At 43.8% G+C, this 19,852-nt stretch overlaps 3 protein-coding genes across 3 annotated transcripts; 1 reads left to right on the top strand and 2 right to left on the bottom strand.

Moving 5' to 3' along the window:
- Window positions 1-868: 868 nt before the first annotated feature.
- On the bottom strand, window positions 869-6,718 carry LOC311359970 (6-phosphofructo-2-kinase/fructose-2,6-bisphosphatase 1-like; the record flags this gene model as incomplete). The annotated part of the gene is made up of 14 exons (XM_084480037.1): window positions 869-928; window positions 1,216-1,280; window positions 1,377-1,439; window positions 1,599-1,728; window positions 2,033-2,137; window positions 2,651-2,797; window positions 3,212-3,419; window positions 3,864-3,985; window positions 4,144-4,200; window positions 4,330-4,404; window positions 4,562-4,628; window positions 5,296-5,392; window positions 5,585-5,710; window positions 6,580-6,718. 14 exons carry the CDS (start codon window positions 6,716-6,718, stop codon window positions 869-871), a joined length of 1,461 nt encoding a protein of 486 aa, XP_084336163.1.
- A 1,562-nt stretch (window positions 6,719-8,280) lies between these two features.
- On the top strand, window positions 8,281-10,137 carry birc5b (baculoviral IAP repeat containing 5b; the record flags this gene model as incomplete). Its single annotated transcript, XM_084479649.1, has 4 exons — window positions 8,281-8,406; window positions 8,816-8,925; window positions 9,038-9,155; window positions 10,054-10,137. 4 exons carry the CDS (start codon window positions 8,281-8,283, stop codon window positions 10,135-10,137), a joined length of 438 nt encoding a protein of 145 aa, XP_084335775.1.
- Window positions 10,138-17,882: 7,745 nt separating this feature from the next.
- neurod4 (neuronal differentiation 4) lies at window positions 17,883-18,956 on the bottom strand (the record flags this gene model as incomplete). The annotated part of the gene is made up of 1 exon (XM_084479353.1): window positions 17,883-18,956. The coding sequence occupies one exon, from the start codon at window positions 18,954-18,956 to the stop codon at window positions 17,883-17,885; it is 1,074 nt and encodes a 357-aa protein (XP_084335479.1).
- Between the last annotated feature and the right edge of the window lie 896 nt (window positions 18,957-19,852).

Here is a 19,852-nt window from a genome sequence, read left to right as displayed (position 1 = left end):
AAGCACGAGTTGTTTTAGCAGCGAGGGGCAGGCTCTCCCCCCGGAGCCGCTCCGTTTCAACTGTTGGATAACTTGCTCCGATGGGTGATTAGCTGTAGCCTACCACAACCAGCTAATGACCTTTCATACGTAAGCAAAACAAAGGGTTTTCCAGAAGTTGAGTCAGAATATTGATAGTCCCGTCGCCCGCTTGGGTTGAAAACAGCAGCCACGCTTTAGTAGGCTATGTGCGTGCATTCTGAGCGTTTCACACACTGCTGCTGGTTGACTTTAATGGTGGTGGACCACAAAAATGTGACATTGATGTAAAACTAACTTGCATGTAAACTATATTTGGAGATGCCTTTCTCCTTCTTCATCGTATAATTTCATGCTTTGGTGAATTACGTTATGATGGCAAAATGGTTTTATAATATAATTCAAATGCACATTAAAAGCTGTGTGAGCTTTTTTTTCCTCAAAGAAAGGCGAGTATTTGTTGTTATGTCGATGATTACAAATGTATCAATATGTCAGAACAGCAAACATCCAAAATGCATTATTCATTATAAACATGGCGTAGGCTAAGTGGTGATTTGTCTTTAGATTATAAATATTGTATCGTAACATATATTTGTTGTTTGTATAAGAACTGTCCAGGGTGCTATAATTGTTGCCATCAATATCCCATCTCAGAATAGCAGTGTTTATTTCAGCGGTTTACCTAACCGTCCCAGTCCCACTCACCCCATTTCCTTCATTAATAGGCCTACAGCTATTTTCTAACATTAAGGCAAGACCCGGACTTCCACTGGGAAACAATGTTGAGAATAACATTGCAGCTAATGGGTACAACATTTGAGTCCATATTTCCCAGTCGTAGGCCTAATCATATGTGATCAGGGACGGTCTGCAGGGCATCTGCTGGTTCTCTACTGACGTCGACGTTCTACATTAGCAACAAGACAACAAGACAAAAATACACAAGATAAGACATCGTTTTTGACATTGTTTACCTGTTGGCAAGGTGTTAATCAAGTTCTGCAGTATGAATTCAGACCTGACTTGTGTACAGCATAGTTGATTGTATAATATTAATCAAACATACGGTACGTAGTTTAATAATACAGTAAAATATACATATATACCACAAGATAATACTGATGAAACTATTTAACACACACACACACACACACACACAGCATTATAGCGACTTATAACCAAACAACACCATACCGCGGGTCGATCTCGGTGTGTGTTCACTGCTTCGATGTTCAGAAAAAATGGCTCAACTTTACACCCTAGAAAAGGACGACACGTGAAGAGCGTCAATAAGAGAATCTGGTTTGTTGTTCATAACTCCTACACGCTGACGGGGCAGATCATTGGCCGCTTACCATAGGCTTGTGGGGTGAGCTTGAGTACCGTGTGCAGAGGACATCTCAGATAAGGCAAGTCCCCTATTTTAAACAGGTGAGTGAAAGGCCAAGTCAAGTCAAGTCAACAATCCAGGATTAATGAGGCGTCTGGCATTCTACACAGGGAGGTGGAAGCCGAACAGAAGGAGGAGGAGGAGGAGGAGGAGCTAGACCTGTTGGTTGGCATTTTGGCCTCAGTACCTGAGGGTTTATCCAGGAAGTAGGCCAGCAGGCAGCGCATGACGGCCTGGTGGCACACGACCAGCACGTTCTCCTGCCTCTCCAGCTCCATGATGACCGGCTCCAGACGGTGAACCATGTCCTCGTATGACTAGCGCACGCCACAGAAGGACAGATCTCAATACTGTGCGACATTCATCCACCATCTTCTGCAGGCATTCATCATTGTAAATGGAACAGAGAGCATGATAATTATGTTCAGTAGAAGTAACCACCTACTTCCCCAAGATTATGCTCTCTATTCCCTTTCCAATTATGAAAGGGATGAGGAGGAAAATGCTACTTCCTAAATGGGAAGTAGATGGAAGGTCTACCAAGCATAAGGAGGAGTAGCAGCTACTTCCCAAGGGGGAAAGGTGGTACATCTACAAAACATAAGGAGGATTACCACCTACTTCCCCCTTGGGGTAACGATAGCGAAACTTGTCCTGGTCCCTCAGAGCGAACTCCTCTGGGAAGTTCTCCTGTATCTCCTCGTAGGTCAGCTCCTCACACACACCCTGGCAGAGACAAAGGAGCACATCTTATTTCACCTCGGACAGAATGATGCTGGAGGAATGATGGTTGGTGGTGATACTTTAATTTAGTTGGAATTAAAGTAGCATTAGTAGAGTTTTGCAACCCCCCCCCCCTGTAGTTAAAAGCAACAGTACCATACAGTGAAAGAACAAGTGAAGCCGCAGCGACTCAGGGTAAAGTAACAAGCAAGAGAAAATAAAGAAAAAGAGAGGCGGTCAAACCAGGATCTGTACCCCATGCATGAAGCTGTGGTGTAGGAATGGAAGAGCTCACTGAGATAGTGGCGCAGAGTCATGCAAGAGCCTTGCAGGAGAATCGTATACTTATAAACATTTGGATGCCATCTACCAAACGACAATCAAATTTATTACACAAGATGGATTACGAATGACCTGTAACTGCTTTGCTAATATTGAACGAACTTTAGATGCAATAGAAAATATGTATCCTAACATCGTTATGGGTGTTAAATGGTGATATACGTTCTGACTCACAGCGTCTATTTCATTGAGGGCCTTCCACTGTTCATACTGGGCCCCCAGAGCCTCTGCCGTCTGAATGGTCCTCTTCATGTGACTGGTCCACACCTTCAGGTCACTGATGTTCTGGCCCTCGATGAAGCCGGCCAAAGCCTGCGCATACTGAGGGTTGTTCAATACAAGGATTGGTTGACAAATATAATGATAAAACATGAATAATATTAAAATATATACTTATTTATTCATTAATAATAATAGCTTAACCTCCCCCACTTAAATACCAAACGTTATCTAACAAAGAGTTACCTAACCTAAAGTGAATACACCTAAAGTGAACTAGCCTAAACTAAAAAAGTTGTAGGTAAAGTTACCTTACCTACATATTACTAACCTTGGCTTAAGAGACCTAACTTAAAGTAAACCCACCTAAAGTTAACTCACTTAAAGTATCCCTAACCTAAACTAAACTAACCTAATGATAGCTAACCTAAGCTAATGTTAACTAGTTTGTTAACACTGACTTTGATGAGTCCACTTTGGGTTAGGGCTCGCCTAATGCCGGCCGTGATCACTGACCCTCTGGCCCCGCGGCGACAGCCCAGAGTCCCCCCCGATGCGGCCCAGCAGGTTGAGTTCACTCTCCCCGTGGCGGCTCAGGTAGATGGAGCGCGGCGTGACGTGGATGTTCATGAGGTAGTAGACGATCCGGCTCTGGATGTGGCCCTGGACCCGGTTCACCAGGTACCTGCTGCCCACGTTGAAGATCTTGATGTAGGACAGCCTCCTAGCACACATTACAAATGAGAACCAACCCCAGTGTTAATCTCATCATTTAAAATCAATAGTTCAACAAGATAACACACGATAAGATAATGCATTAATCCTGGACAGGAACCCTAAGTACTTGGTTCTACTAGGAATAAGAAATGTAAAATGAAATAAAAATGTATACGGAAAATAACTAGTAGCAATGCAAACTAAAATAACAAAATATATAAACATCATGAACAAAGATAAACAGAGCTAGATATTGATTGTACAGCCTACATTACTTGATTATAACAAGTGTAGTGTAGCTACCTTATTCAAACAATACAAGGTATACTAATAATAATACTGGTGTAACTGTATATTGTATGGTAAACATTAGAACATTACAGCATTATACTACAACTTCCTCTTTTCCTATCCAATGCTTCATCTTGTGGTTATTGCTACAGGCCAATACCTGTCCGTCTTATCATCTATGGGGACGTAGGTCGCCTCATAACATTCAATACGCTGAATAAAGTCTCGCATCGCCTCCTCTGTGTCTCGATCCGCGTAATCTGGACTTCCCAACTTCACTTGCTGTTAACAGAAGTCAACCACACACCCATGGGATTAACGACAACAAAGGGCAGGAGATCAATTATCACATAATTGTCCATGCAATCGCAATATTGTGTGTTCATTTGTGTCATACAAGGTATAAAACATAATCCCCCTTCATCATTTATCATCATCACCTGTATATTCTCTGCAATGATGTCAGGGTCATTACACATCGATTCCACAAAAAATACCTATTTGGGGAAGGAGATGTGACAGTTACATTGAACAGCAGAACACTAGCACACTTTGTCAGCGTTACATAATTAATGATACCTATTTTATAGCCATCTAAAAGCTAACCATCTGTTTTATCTGCTTGCCTTGTAGCCCCTCTCCTTTGCAAAGCACAATATGAGCGCCCTCCTCTCTTCTGTTGTATTAGTGGCATCAAACACCTAGAAACAAACTGACGTTAGCATGACACCTTCATACGCCGTTGTGCGGATCATTATCACAAGATCACAAGACAGATACAGACAGGTCAGAGGACTGATGCTGGTCTTCAGTAACTTATCATTTGATTGGCATCAAATGATTTGTCCTCCTACTCACGGCCACTTGTCCCTGTTCCTGAGTGAAGTACGCAGCCAGGTCCTTCAGGGCAGCTGCCGCACACGCCCTGACAGACAGACAGACAGACAGATATGGAGTCAAGGTCAGTCTCGATACCAATAAACGCACACTGAAGGATTCATAAATGTATTTCGGGATTGAAATATAAATTACTTTCTCGTTTATATTACGGTTGCGGTTACGGTCAGGAGCCTGTGCCTTGAGTGCCAACTTCCTTTTTTGTCAAATCTTTCAGCCACTTTTTGACTGTCCATGGCATTTTCCTGTCCATGGCATTCGTTGGGCCTCTCACGGCTGCATGCTACTTATTGCACTGGTCTAGAATGTTAAAGTAGGGATTGGCCGTTGAGCCCAGTCCCGGAACACGCACCCAGCAAGCTCTCATGCACTCCCCGAATGACAAAAAGCAGACAGGGACGGTAAAGAGACAGACAGGGTTGGTAAAGAGACAGACAGGGCCGGTAAAGAGACAGACAGGGCCGGTAAAGAGATAGACAGGGCCGGTTAAGAGATAGACAGGGCCGTTAAAAACATTATGGATTTATTGATGGTCCAACGACACAATGATCCGGTGGCCCACCAGGATTTTACCTGATATGCCAGTACACTACTGGCCAGTGCACTACTGTATATACAATGACATTAAATCAACATTTGTTTTATGAACACGTGCATTTGAGATCAGGCAGAGAGCTAATGTCTGTAGGTCTTACTTGCGGATCGCCATGCCTTCCTCGTTGTCCATTCTGAAGAATTCAAAGTTCTTGTAGGTCTGAACAGCCTCCCTCCGGTACTGGCCAACGTTAAACACTGTGGAGAAATACACAAAATAAAATTTTCCTCTGAGCACATATGATCCGGTTTAGCAGTGGAGAGTGGAAACAAGAGAGGCAAAGTGCTACAATACTGTGTTATACATTGAATGCTTATGTTAAGGCCCATTCCAAACAAATGGTATCTCTGTGTACGTATAGATGACAGGGATTGGTTTAGAAAACAGACCCTTGGTGGGAACTCCGATCCAGTTGAGGTATCTTGCAAGCTTCTTTGAGATGTAGGTCTTCCCCCTGGCTGGTAACCCCACCATCACTATCATGGTGGGGGCGTTGGTGAACTGAGGCACGGACGCTGAAATCACGTTATTGATTTTTAAAATAAAACAACATAGGGTTAGAGTTAGCTCAGCTCTCCATACTAATGACATTGGAAAGATGGAAAATGCAATGTTTTTTCATGCACTCTTGCTAAACAAAGAAGTAAATAAATAAAGGAACTCGATATCTTGGCATCAACCAAATGGTGAGGTTTGGAAGGCAGGTGTGTGTGTGTGTGTGTGTGTGTGTGTGTGTGTGTGTGTGTGTGTGTGTGTGTGTGTGTGTGTGTGTGTGTGTGTGTGAAGGTAATCTTCATTAAGGTGAGAGCCGGTTCCAGTGTCTCTAAATTAGGGTACAATGCATCACGTGATGAGAGTTTATCTGTGTCTGGTGGCCTATCTCATGTATCTGTTAATAAAGTATGTAAACATAGAAAGATAATAAGCAGATTGCAATAAGTTATCTGCAGATACTGTCAAATAAACAGACAACAGACTAATTGCAAAGTATTCTCTGTGGTGAATACAAAAAACTTCTAACATTCCTATATCAAAAATACCTAAATAATATATCTAGGCCTACTTAAAACATCAAAATATGTATTTTTTTTTTACATATACACAAATCAGAGACCTAGTCCCCTGCCCTACCTGCGTCTTTCCCTCTGCTTACTTACCAATGTGTTTATGGCCTGAATACAAATTGACAAGAGCAATTGCCTATCCTTTTTTTAAAATCACATTGAGGGAATACGATAGCGTTCTCCACAATGCTGCTGATCGATACAGAAGTTGGACCAGAAACAGAAGCATGGAAGCTATAACCTCGATGGGGATAAGAGAATATTGCTACTCGGACAAACTTTGTGCTAAGAAGTTACTTTGCATGTGCCGTTTCACTCACATCCTCTTCTTCGATTCAAGTTGCTGCCCATCCACGGTACCCAGATCTTTAGAAGCGGCGTCTGTGTGAGTTCCTTCTGCTGTGGGGAAGAGTTAATGTCGAGAGCCATGAGGCCATGGTCGGAGCCGCCGGGCTCCATGTGTGCATCAGAGCGAGAGTGAATGAGACAGACACCCGGTCTGTGTACTGCCTGTGCGCATCGCTGGCTGGTGTGGCTGCATGGGCTTCCCTAAACTCTATTTAGGTCAGCTGACCGTTGCCAAGGTAAAAGAACACAGTGAGCAGGAAGGGGAGGTATTGCTTTGGTGCTGCTTGTGTCTGGCTGTATCACGGCCTAAAGCTCGCTGTTCATGTCAGGCTTAACAATCAGACAGAAACGGAACACGACATGATTCAAACTATACTTTACTACTGTGATCCGAGCGATAGTCGATACGCTACTGATGCATGACCACTAAACATCGTCATGTTGTTAACACATTTTACCAAAAGGGGTCGCCATTGAGTTCTGAATGGCCCGCCGACGGTAGGGCGCCTGGCGTGAATACCATGTCTGTCCTTCTGGTGGGGGCAGAGATTAGCTGCACCACATTAATTATTGAGGCCCTGTTGATGAATGATATAGGCTATTATCCGTTTGTCTGCCGTGGCTCCTACACATTCGATTAACTAATCGAAATGAACAATATTTGTAAAAGTGAATCAGTTATTATCATATGATGTGTTGGACTGCTGCTCACTGCACACACACACACACACACACACACACACACACACACACACACACACACACACACACACACACACACACACACACACACACACACACACACACACACAGATGCTAGTCACAGCGTCCCAGTGTAGACTGGGACTACAGGAAACCATTCGATGGACAGTCAATCCAGCATGATACCCATTACTGCAACCATCTCTCTCTCTCTGTCTGTATTCTGAGAGGGTTAGAGGAGGGAGAGGGCAGGTTACAGCACATATCAGCAGCTTCTGGCTTGAGAGTGTTTCATGTCTGTCTCTGTGTCTGTCAGTACTAAAGTGTCAGTAAGGTGTCAATTTTACACAACTCCCCCACATGACATCCCTCCCCCACATAACATTGTATGTGTTGTTAAGGAAACAAATCTTTGCTGAGTGTGTCTGAATTGATCAATGTGTTTGCAGCCAAATAACGTTTGTATTACTGTTGTATAATACTATTAGTATAAGATACCATACCCATACTATTATTAACTTAATCACATTATCCATGTAGCAGTTAGGTGTTTTGTCAACTTTGGTGGTTGGTTAATTGGAAAACGTCCTCCAGTCTATTCTAGCAATAGCCTAGCTCACCAGCAGGGAGAGACGTTACTCTCCTTATGGAAAGGGTAAGGGCTGTTTATGTTTGATTTTACTATACATAGCAGGCTCTTAGTGTGCCCTAATGCAAGTTCCATGCCTTGCATGTGCTAGAAAGTATACGATACGAAGGTAATCTCCACTGAGATACGGGCCTCCTATACTACACCTAAAAGTGTCACATCACATCGTTTGACTTGGAATGTAGGTCACGTCACACGTCACGTTTTAATAAACGGCACCTGCGGAAAAAGATGACGTCAAAACGCTACACGTCAGGGTATTAAACGCACATGTGTCCAGAGTTTAGCAACCTGTTGGAGGGAAACGTATGACAACAGTCTAATGGCGAACATAGAAGTACTCAAAGAACGATTTAGCTCATTTCACCAAATGTACAGCCTGGAATCAAGAATACAAAGCTTTGTGGATTGGCCTTTTCGAGAGGAATGCATGTGCACGCCTGAGAAGGTAGGATAAAAGTTGTTTTAATGAGGCTACGAAATGCTTTCAAATGCGTCTTAACAACTGTTAACTGTGTATGAGAAGTAATAGGCCTGTATAGTTTGCCTTAATGGCACTTGTAGACCGGGACGTTATGGAACGTTAGGCTATTGTGAGCTATAGTATACAGATAGTTAGTTAGGGTGAGGGTTAAGGGTCAAATATTCTTGACTTGAGGCCGCTCTGACCTTTTTTTTTTTTAAATTATTAGTAACAACATTCGTTGGTGAATAAATATGGACAAAATGTGAATTTAGGCCAAGACACTGTTCTGTAAATTTGCCAAAACATTAGCCAAGAATTCTTTCTTTCATAGTTCGGCACTATGCAGCAAATGTTTATATAATCGTCACTGATGTTTACACGTTCCATGCAGATGGCCATGGCGGGGTTGGTGCACTGTCCCAGTGACAATGAACCAGATATTGCCTGCTGCTTCTACTGTCTCCTAGAGCTGGAAGGCTGGGAACCAGATCACAACCCCCGGTGACTAATCAAATAGGCCTATATCCAATCTTTGATATATTTAAAGTATATTTAATTTCAAATTCCTGTCCATAAAGAATTGCATCATGTTCCTCTCCTGTCTCTCCTCCAGCATAGAGCACATCAACCGGTCTCCTAACTGTAGATTCCTCAACACAGACAAGGACTTCTCTGAGTTCACTGTGGCCGAGTTCCATCATATGGAGCGGGACAGGCTGAAGATCTACCTTGTATGTCTGCTCTCCTTTTAAATTTAAAGTGCAAATTATGATCAATGCTGGTTAAATTTGACCAAATTTACCATCATTGATTGGTTTCCAACCTGGACCCTATTTTCAGATATTTTTGGGTCTACAGGTGTAATGCCAATAAAGGCTGATTGTAGTACAAGTAGCCTACTAAGTATTAAAGAGAACACTGCAGCCGTAATCCGTGAAACCTGGCTGCAATGTAATCCTTCTGGGCAATTTCTCCCACGGCAATGTATAGGTCCTCTAGAAGTGCTTGTTTTACCACTGACTGCTTCCAATTATATTCTCGCATTATGTAAGGATCCCTACGGAGAAATTAAGATTGTCCTGCAAGAGTTGAGTTGTTGCAGGAAGGCTGGTGGAAACATTAGTGAGAGCTGGAGAGAGGAGTTTCTTGAATTGGACTACAAAAAGCATACCTTAATGTTATGTAAAAGATTGAAGGAAAGTTGGGATTGTAATGACGATAGGGAAATATCCTGCCACAACGAGATTTCAGAACGAGACTTCTCCTTGAGTCAGACTGGGTTGGCCACAGAAAAACAGACCAGATCAAGCAAATGTAAAGATTCAAGTTTTATTTCTCAGTAGGGATCCTTTCCAAAATGATAAAATATAAACTTGACGTGTCTGTGGCAGAAACAAGCTCTTTTAAAGGTTGTTCATTGACTGGGGTAATAACCCCAAAGAAATATGTTGCCGCCCTCTTTTGCGGATAACTACTGCAGCATTCTCCCTCAAAACTGGGCTTATTTAAAAAGAACATTTCCTCATCAGCCCCATATGACTGAAAAATAGGGTAAATGTTAAATTCCTGAAGTTTTCCTTTAACCATTATTGCTTTTTACATTTTTGTAATTTAATTATTTTATTTTAGAAAAAGGTTTGCCATATGAAGCTGGCCTATTTTCGGGAGGAAATTGACAAGACGCTGGACATCCTAAAATCTATGAATTACTGACCACAAGATGGCGCTTTCTCCATGACCACTGTCTTGAGGTTGTCCTTTTAAGATTCAAACCATAAGCACTCATGAATGAAATTGTATACTGAGTAGAATTTCTATCTGGGTAATGTTACTGCCTTTTTTGCCTTTTTCCTCAATAAAACACTTTTTCTCAACATGCCACCATCTCAACCACCTCCTTTCAAACCTTGACCCTAGACAGATGGCGTGAAGCCCCTCCCCCTCCACACCAACTGTTGCCCCATCACATCTGTTACATAGTGGAACGGTTCCCTCACTACGACCACTCACGACTCGCAGTGGAAATAGCAGTCCTGGACCACCGACCTTCAGGAACCAAAGTTAATGATGTAATTAGAAAGATTACCTAACACACAATAGTTGACTAATTTATATTTTTTATTTTAGCATTTAATACATTTCTAAATCTTCTACATAGAAAAAGATACCGGACATTTTCTGATTCCAGCAGTTTCTTGTTTCATTTATTTCCTTTAGCCAAATGTGTAACGTACATCTTAAGCTACCAATTGTTAAGAATGGGTTGGTTTAGAAACTAGTGGATAATGGCTGATTTATTACTAGCCGCTGCTTGTAATGTCATCCAATCACCACAGAGCTAATTGGAGGGAGACTTGTTGACAAAAATGAAGGTGAACTGTTCTTGGTTTGTAAAAAAAATAGCAATCATTGGGAACAGGACCCACAACATGTGTGATTATAGTTTCAGATTAAGCGTCCAAATGAGGCAGCAGTGAATTATCTAATCAGTTTAACCCATAACGTGTATTTAAACACTAATTACAGAAATTGCTAATGCGGCCTCAATTTGATTGTATACCATGTGAAGTCCCTTTCATGTGAAAAATAAGCAGAGGTTGCCCTGGAATTATGGTTTTCCAGATGGACACAGTGTGGGAATTGTATCAAAGCTTTGATTTGATTGGAAGGTATGGGGGTCGACCAGATTCCACAATCCTATTTAAGAGATTTAGGTAGCCTAATTCCTCAAATTAGATCCCTATTATATTTACCAATTTAAATCTGTGTTTTACCCTTTATGCCCAGCTATAGGCTACCCTATAAGTCAACCTAGTGGCCTTCGTCTTCCATCTCCTAATTGAAGTTTCCTCTATATTCGGTATGTAAATAGCAACAGAGCAGATGGACAAACGGACAGATGTTACCTACAGAAAGTTTACAACCTGAAACTATCATTAGACCCATCTGTTGCTCCTTGTGTTTGTCCTGCCCCCCTATCCATCCTCCATTGGCTGGCCTTCATCCTCTCATCAGCATCTATCTATCTGAAGCAGCATGTTGCATCTAGCCTGACCCGTTTGAACCGTTCTTCTTATAAACTCTTATTTCATTTCTTTAAAAGGCAATGGAAAATGCAACGCTTTAAACTAATTATTGACTATGCATTTATTGTCATCCATATTTTTTATCCTACAGCATTGGGTGAGGTTTAGCTGTAGTGTTAATAACTTAAGGAGCACACTGCCTTCACCAAAGTGCTGCTAAATTAATATGGTCTTCACCACATTGCTGCTGCTATATAAACACAGTCTTCACCCGGTGTTGCTGTTAGATTAACCCTGTGTTCACCAGTGTTGCTACTATATCAGCCTTTACCCCAGTGCTGCTATATTGACAATGTCTTCACCACAGTGATGCTACTAGATCTAACCCAGAATAATACCCCCCCCCCACCCAAAAAAAAACAAGTACCCTTCTGTTTTTCCCTGTATACCTCCTCCATCTTTTCTCTCTCGCTCTCTCACTCTCGCTCGCTCTCTCTCTCATTTTTATATTTGTGTCTCGGATAGCAGTGGTGCTAACAGTGGCCCTCTGGCCCTCCTACCTTGTCTGGTTTCTTTATGTGTGCCCTCTTCCAAAGGGACCTCCATCTGTTCCCTCGCGCGGCCCATTGTAGTGTCTCAAAGCCTGGGCAACTTCCACAATGCAATGGGCGTGCAGAGGGGGGGCCCGGGTAAACACGGCAGCATCCAGATCCCATTAGAAGCTCTTTAACGCCCAACTCCCGAGTACTTTCAGAGCTATGGGTGGAGAAGGCCCAGCCCTGTACCCCCTGCACACAATGTCATCTTTGACACGTACTCCCATAGGTATTGAGTGTGCTGTTTGACCCTCTAGCCCTAACCCACTCCCAGTGCGTGATCAGCCCTGACACTATAACCCTAACCCACTCCCATAGGTATTGAGTGTGCTGTTTGACCCTCTCACCCTAGCCCACCCCCATAGGTATTGAGTGTGCTGATTAGCCCTGACACTATAACCCTAACCCACTCCCATAGGTATTGAGTGTGCTGTTTGACCCTCTCACCCTAGCCCACCCCCATAGGTATTGAGTGTGCTGATTAGCCCTGACACTATAACCCTAACCCACTCCCATAGGTATTGAGTGTGCTGATCAGCCCTGGCACTATAACGTTGGGGCATCCGTGGCCTACTGGTTAAAGAGTTGGACCGGTAACCGGAAGGTGGCCGGTTCGAATCCCGACCGGTAGACAAAAATATGGACGGGGGAGTGGTTGTGCAGCAATCTCCTATGTCCTCATCCACGGATGAGGTGCCCTTGAGCAAGGCACCTGAAACCCCCACCTGCTCCCCGGGCGCTGCACTGCGGCTGCCCACTGCTCCGGGTGTTCACCGGCTCCCGGATGGGTCAAAAGCAGAGAAAGAATTTCCCCCAAAAAGGGACAATAAAGGATAACTTAACTTAACTTAACTATAACCCTAACCCACTCCCATAGGTATTGAGTATGCTGTTTGACCCTCTAGCCCTAACCCACCCCCAGTGCGTGATCAGCCCTGACACTATAACCCTAACCCACTCCCATAGGTATTGAGTGTGCTGTTTGACCCTCCAGCGCTAACGCACCCCCATAGGTATTGAGTGTGCTGATCAACCCTGACACTATAACCCTAACGCACCCCCATAGGTATTGAGTGTGCTGATCAACCCTGATACTATAACCCTAACCCACTCCCATGGGTATTGAGTGTGCTGATCAACCCTGACACCGCAGTATAACCCTAACCCACCCCCATGGGTATTGAATGTGCTGATCAGCCCTATAAACCTAGCCTGATCCCATAGGTATTGAGTGTGCTGATTGGCACTGCAACCCTAACCCCAACCCCTTTTCTTTTTACATTATTGACCAAGCTGTCTATCACTATTACTTCTCATTTTAAATTATTACTATAATAACTCAATTAAAGCACAATTTCCTCACATTTCCTATGGATTTCCAATCAATGATGGTAAATATAGTCAATTTAAGCAATACATTTCTCAAGGCATGCTAAATTGCCAGAGAAATCTATTTTCCTGCTGGAGAGGCAGTGGCACCCCTGCCTACTACATGTATGTGGTGTGGCAACTCGCCTCGGGGAGTGAACCCGCCTTACTTAAAACCAGCACGCAGTTCGGTTGGGTGTTAGCCACAACGGGATGTTTAATTAAACAATGAGTCTTTCTTAAAAAAGAACTAAAAGATGATCGCGTGGCACAGCCACAACGGCTGGACTCTCCGTCCACCCAGCCACGAGAGAGCCCCGAATGAACGTGGAAGCCTGCCTTTTGTGCAGGTTTCCTCCCGGCTCCTCAGGTGCTCTGCATCAGGTTGATTGCGACGGGGCCGGGTTGCCACAGTGGATGCATTGCAAGCAAGCAGAGGGGAACCCTCAGGGCCCTCTAGACCCTGAGGGCCTAAGATATTCTAGATATTCTAATTTTATTTTTATTAATTAATTCATACAACACGCCTCTATCCATGTGAGGCGTAAAGCCTTCATGCACACACATCAGCTCTATCTGGGTTGGTGTCGGCGACAGTATCTAACAGAAAGTGCCCATCCTGAAATCAGTTTCAGCAGAATGAGTCACTTTCTGTTGGCATCGGATATCAATTCGTGCAACGGCACCACCAGTTGTTGTTTTCTCTCGGCAGCTCAGGTTCTTGATTTACTGGTCCTGCCAGGTTCTCTAACAAGGCTGTCACTGAACCCCTCTATAGTTCAGACCCCAGAACCCCTGCTATAGTTCAGACCCTAGAACCCCTGCTATAGTTCAGACCCCAGAACCCCTACTATAGTTCAGACCCCAGAACCCCTGCTATAGTTCAGACCCCAGAACCCCTGCTATAGTTCAGACCCCAGAACCCCTACTATAGTTCAGAACCCCTACTATAGTTCAGACCCCCTACTATATTTGAGACCCCAGAACCACTACTATAGTTCAGATCCCCCCCAGAATCCCTACTATAGTTATTACTCTTATTGATAACCCACGATGACCTACATGTCAACAAATACATTCCATGATGAGCTTCTCATGTATTAACACCCTTGTGAATCACATCATCTACAGTTTCATCTACAGTCCTTGACCCCGGTTATGTTCATAACCATGAATGGCATTAGGGCATCCAGTTAAACGATTACCCTCTTTCTTACCCATAGTCTCAGATCTCAGAAATCAGATTTAGATTAATATGTGAAGTCTGATGGCAGACTATGGGTGAACAGGGTGTTTCACTTTCTTTCCCTTCATATTTATTTAAACCAATTGTGTTGCTGGAGGCGGGTATCTCTGAGTGCTTGATTGGCAACCCAAAGCTCTGCCCAGCAGGAGTAGATTGTCAAAGAGGGGTGTGATTTCCGGCCCAGGCTCAGGGCTGTCATCCCCTAGAGGTTCTGCTACAACATTACAACCACAGTAATGTTAATGGGTTATTTTATACATTTTCATGTTCCGTGCCCCAAATGATAATCCCAGTACAACCAACCGCAAGTCCTCTATTCACACCAACCAAAACATAAACACATGGCACAGAGAAGTTGTTATGCCTGCTCAGCCTGCACTACCTCACACTGAGGTAGTGGTGTGGCAGTGAGTAGAATTATGTGTCATTCCTATGGCCAGTGGAGCAGAGGATGAGGAAAGGAGGAGAGGACATGCTCGTAAATAAGAAGCAAGGAGGACCCATGTTCGCCTCTCTTGCCCTTCTCTTTCCTTCCCCATTTTTTCTCTCCATCTCTGTATTCTAAAATCCCTACTTTCCCTGGCTTTACTTCAATGTCTCTCTCTCTGTCTCTGTCTCTCTCTCTCTCCATCCCGCCCTCCCTTGCTCCCCAAATATGGACCAGCTGTCTGTCAGCCCCCCCGTAGTTCCCCCAGCTGTCTGCCCCCCCCCCCCTCCCTCCCACACTCCCTAGAACGAGAAGCGGTGCAACAATAGAGGCCAAAGGTCAAGAGAAGGAACAGGCTGCGTTCACAATGAACCAGTGGCGCACGCTAAAACAATGTTCCCCTTTTCCTCCCTGGCCAATAAAGACAGGCCTTAAGAGAGGTGGCTGAAAAGGGTCAGGTCTCCACTCTCCCCTGAGCTGGAAAAGACGGTCCTTAAAGAGAGGTGGCTGAAGGAGGTCAGTGTTAGGTGGCGGCTTCCAGGCGCCTTCCTCTTCTTTCAGGTGGCCGTCTAGTGGGGGGGTGGGGACAACGGTAAACAGTCGGTCTGGCGGCCCACTGATAAACACAGTCACGCGCGTCCTTGCTTGCACTCACCACTCCATCTTTGCACCCTGCCACCCTGGCCTTTGTCAACCTCAAGAGCCATCATGTTCTCCAACACAGTAAATTAAGTCATAATTGAGACTTTTCCGGTTGGTAGAATATCAATACAGATACAAATGTTACATTTCCTTCCAGACAATTTAATATGAGCAGATATTAGATTTAATATTAGCAGATATTATATTTAATACTTGAAGCAGCTATCACAGATTTCCAAGAGTAGGTCTGTGATGTTTATTGTATGTGGTTTGTGTACCACATACACATTGCTTCATCAAGAAATAACCATGGGAAGATATGTATAAAGACTAGATGGTCCCCCATTGTATTGTGATGGATTGCATTTAAATCAGTTCTTGCCCTAGAGTGTTTTGGCATGTGTCGCATGGGAAAGCAGAGCATGTGTGGAGAGGAGAGTGAGGGTGAGGATTACACCTGTTTCCCAGAGCAGTGTTCCCATGCCCACAGCAGCCTACTGCCTGACCTGGTAGTGAGGGACCCTGCAGCATGCCTCCAAATCACACACACACACACACACACACACACACACACACACACACACACACACACACACACACACACACACACACACACACACACACACACTCCCTTTCTCTCTCTCGCTCTCTCAAACACATACACACACGCACACGCACACTCTTTCTCTTTCTCTTTCTCACACACACACACACACACACACACACACACACACACACACACACACACATACATACATACACACAATTGCATTTCTCTCTTTCTCTCCTGCTCTCCCTCTCTCTCTCTCACACACACACACACAAACACACACACACTGTTTTGGATTTTTCATTTGACCATTTCAGAATTTAGATTACGGTTATTTCTCTTAACTATTATTATTAGTATTATTGTTGATATTATTATTAGCATTAGTATTATTACAATTATTATTATTACTTATACTATTACTGTTATTATTATATTATTATTAGCATTATTATATAAATTATTATTATTATTATATTACTACTAATATTATTTTTATTAGTATTCTTAATATTGTTATTATTATAGCAGATTTTCAGAGACAGACCCAGTAAAATAGCCAAAAGGAGAACCAAAGGAGTCAACCATTATCAACTGCTTATTGCTGGATTTGTATCTCATATCATATCAGGTAAAGTTTTCCCAATATGGAAATTACCAAATTACCATACACTAAATGTATTTTGTTTGTTTGATAAAAAAATATTTATGGATCATTGTTATGACAAACTTATGACATAAATCGGTGTAACTATTTGATCCACTTTTTTTTCTGATTCATATTTTGTAAAAAACAAAGCAGTTAACCATGTTGAGTTGATAGTTGTTATTAAGAACATCATATTGATAATTAATGGAAGAATGAAGGGTGAGCTTCTTTACAAAGAAATAGTATTTAATATAAGAATATCTATTCAATTAAGTGCGAAACAGCAACATATTTACAACAGTACAATCATGACAAATATTGTATAAAAAACAAATACCAAAACAAAAGAAATATACCTGAATCACCCAAATAAATAAGTTAAATACATCATCATCCATATTGATACCAGAGGCTAAAGACACCAAAAAGACAGCTAAACAGAAATGGTGAAGAGAAGAAAATAAAGAGAGGAAAATAGTTCAAAAATAAATATTAAATACAGATATAAATAGATGTGTATTCTTCATATGGCAGGGAGGACCTTGGCTTTAGGCCTTGGTACACAATTAGTGCACAATTAATCTTTTCCTCAAATTACTTTTTTCGATCAGCTTTCACAATCTGAAGGGATGCAGATCTCAGGCCTTTCTGTTGTCTTGTACAACACACACACCTGTGCAGATGGGGTATTACAGCTGATTTGGTCAAATCAGTTTTTGCTACAGCTGGTTAAACCCAAGGGGCCAAATTATCCAAAATAACAACCCCAAAAAGTTTACAAAACAAAACATATCCAAATAACTTAAATAAACATTCCAAAAAAAAGATTGATGCATTTCTATTTCAGGTAGATTGGGTTGAGGTCTCTCTCTCTCTGTGTCTCCTGGTGGACTCTGTCTTTTCATGGTGTGTTCGCGGCCCGTGGGACCGGACAGAAGCAGCTCATCCAGGGGCTCATTCACTGTAAATGGCTCCCATCTGTGAGGGGACCATGTGGGACGGGGAGAAGGAGTCAAAAGCCATTTCCAGTGGGAGCTCGTAGCGGGACGGCCGGAAGAGCACGTGGCCCGGCGCGCCGCCCGGCAGGCCCCCCATGGCCGAGGCGGGGTAGTGGTGGGACGAGAGGTAGTGGCCGGCGTGCGGGGTACTGTAGTTCCTCTCCCCCTCGATGGGAGAGGGCTCTTGCTTCAGGGTGAACTGGCCGCTGATGCTGAGCGGGGGGGTTAGGGGCCCGTCGTAAGGGGGGCTGCCGCCGCTGCACTCGCCCGAGGAAGGGTTGTCGTAGGCCGGGCCCTTGAAGCCCTTGACGTGGAGGAGATGGGAGGCCTCCAGGGAGCCGTAGGGGGGGCTCGGGAGGCCCGGGGAAGGGAAGCTGAGGTGATGCCCGGCCTGGGGCCCTCCGGCGCCGGCCCCCGGGACGCCCCCACACTTGTCCTCCATCTGGTTGAGCATCATGGGTGTGGCCCCCAGTTGCAGGCAGCCGGCCACCAGGTTGCTGGTGGGCTGAGACAGGCCCTTGCACAGCATCTCCATGAAGCCCAGGCTCTCCGGGGAGCGGCCGCTGTCCAGCACCTCCGACAGGGCCCAGATGTAGTTGCGGGCCAGCCGCAGGGTCTCGATCTTGGACAGCTTCTGGGTCTTTGAGTAGCAGGGCATGACGCGCCGCAGGTTGTCCAGGGCGTCGTTGAGGCCGTGCATGCGAGAGCGCTCGCGAGCGTTGGCCTTGACCCGCCGGACGCGAACCCGCTCCTGTCTCACTTTGGGCAGCTTCTTCCTCTTGGGGCCGCGCCGTTTGGGAAGCTCCTCCCCGTTGGGTCCGATCATCTCCTGGTTGTCTTCCTCGTCGTCCTCCATGTCGTCGCTGCAGAGCTCCGTGGAGCCCACCAGGCCGTCTGTCGTCAGCCCACAGCGCCCCCTCATGTCCGAGCTGTCCTCTCCGTCCACGGAGCTGACGTCGTCGTCCAGCCAGCCCAGGGAGCTCACCAGCTCAGACACGTCCCCGGCCTTCCCGAAAGGTTTGGTCATCATTGTGATCTGGAGGGCCCGAGTAGATTCCCTTGTTAATTAAAGTTATTTCATGGACATTCGTTCATATTTATTATACGAAAATAATAATAAAAAAAAATACGTTTAGGGTGTCACTGTCTGTTGTTTTATTTTTAATGCTGCGTCTCGTCTCGTAAAACAAAAAGGGTTACTTTTTTATTTTCAGCACTAGTCTGTGGACAGTTATTATCGACGACCGTTAACGAAGAGGCGGACTGGAGAAGCGACATGACATTACTATTTCTAATGTATTCTATATATCAATGTAAATAAATAAGCTTTTCGTTTGTTCCCTGCTGTTATATCATATGCCTATTATAAAGAGACGCGGTCAATCTGGGACACGATGGGATTTACCCGCACATAAAACCCAAAGATTAAATTGGGGTAAATCGTGGGAACAAGTCCCCAAATAACATTTCAAGATTTAAATTGTCTATCTCTCATTCGATTATATTTTACTGGCTTTCTAGTTTATGTTAGAAAGGAAATTAAGTTTCAAATCTCCTTATTGAATTGATTTTTAACTGACTTTTCTTTAAGGTGGCACTGTTTATTCTAAGCATAATTAATTACACGATACATCTTAACGCATCTAGTAAACGTCCGGAATATGAAACATACAAATAATGGTATTAAAATGATTTGATATAATATAACCTTACAATTCGAATCAATAGTTAAGATACATCTATAGTTATATCAAAATATCAAAATATCAAAAGCATCAAAACATGTTGCAAGTGCAACAATCCTTGAGTGCAGTTTGCTCTCACTCGCTGACAACGGATCAGAGACATAGGTACACATTTACACACATAAATGGCTCAAAACCATTATGTTATCTCTAAAGCAATATAGGCAATCGAGAAACATTG

Source organism: Micromesistius poutassou (genome assembly GCF_964030765.1).
Source record: "Micromesistius poutassou genome assembly, chromosome: 15".
In the NCBI taxonomy this organism is placed as follows: Eukaryota; Metazoa; Chordata; class Actinopteri; order Gadiformes; family Gadidae; genus Micromesistius; species Micromesistius poutassou.
This window is presented reverse-complemented; position numbering and strand designations above follow the sequence as displayed.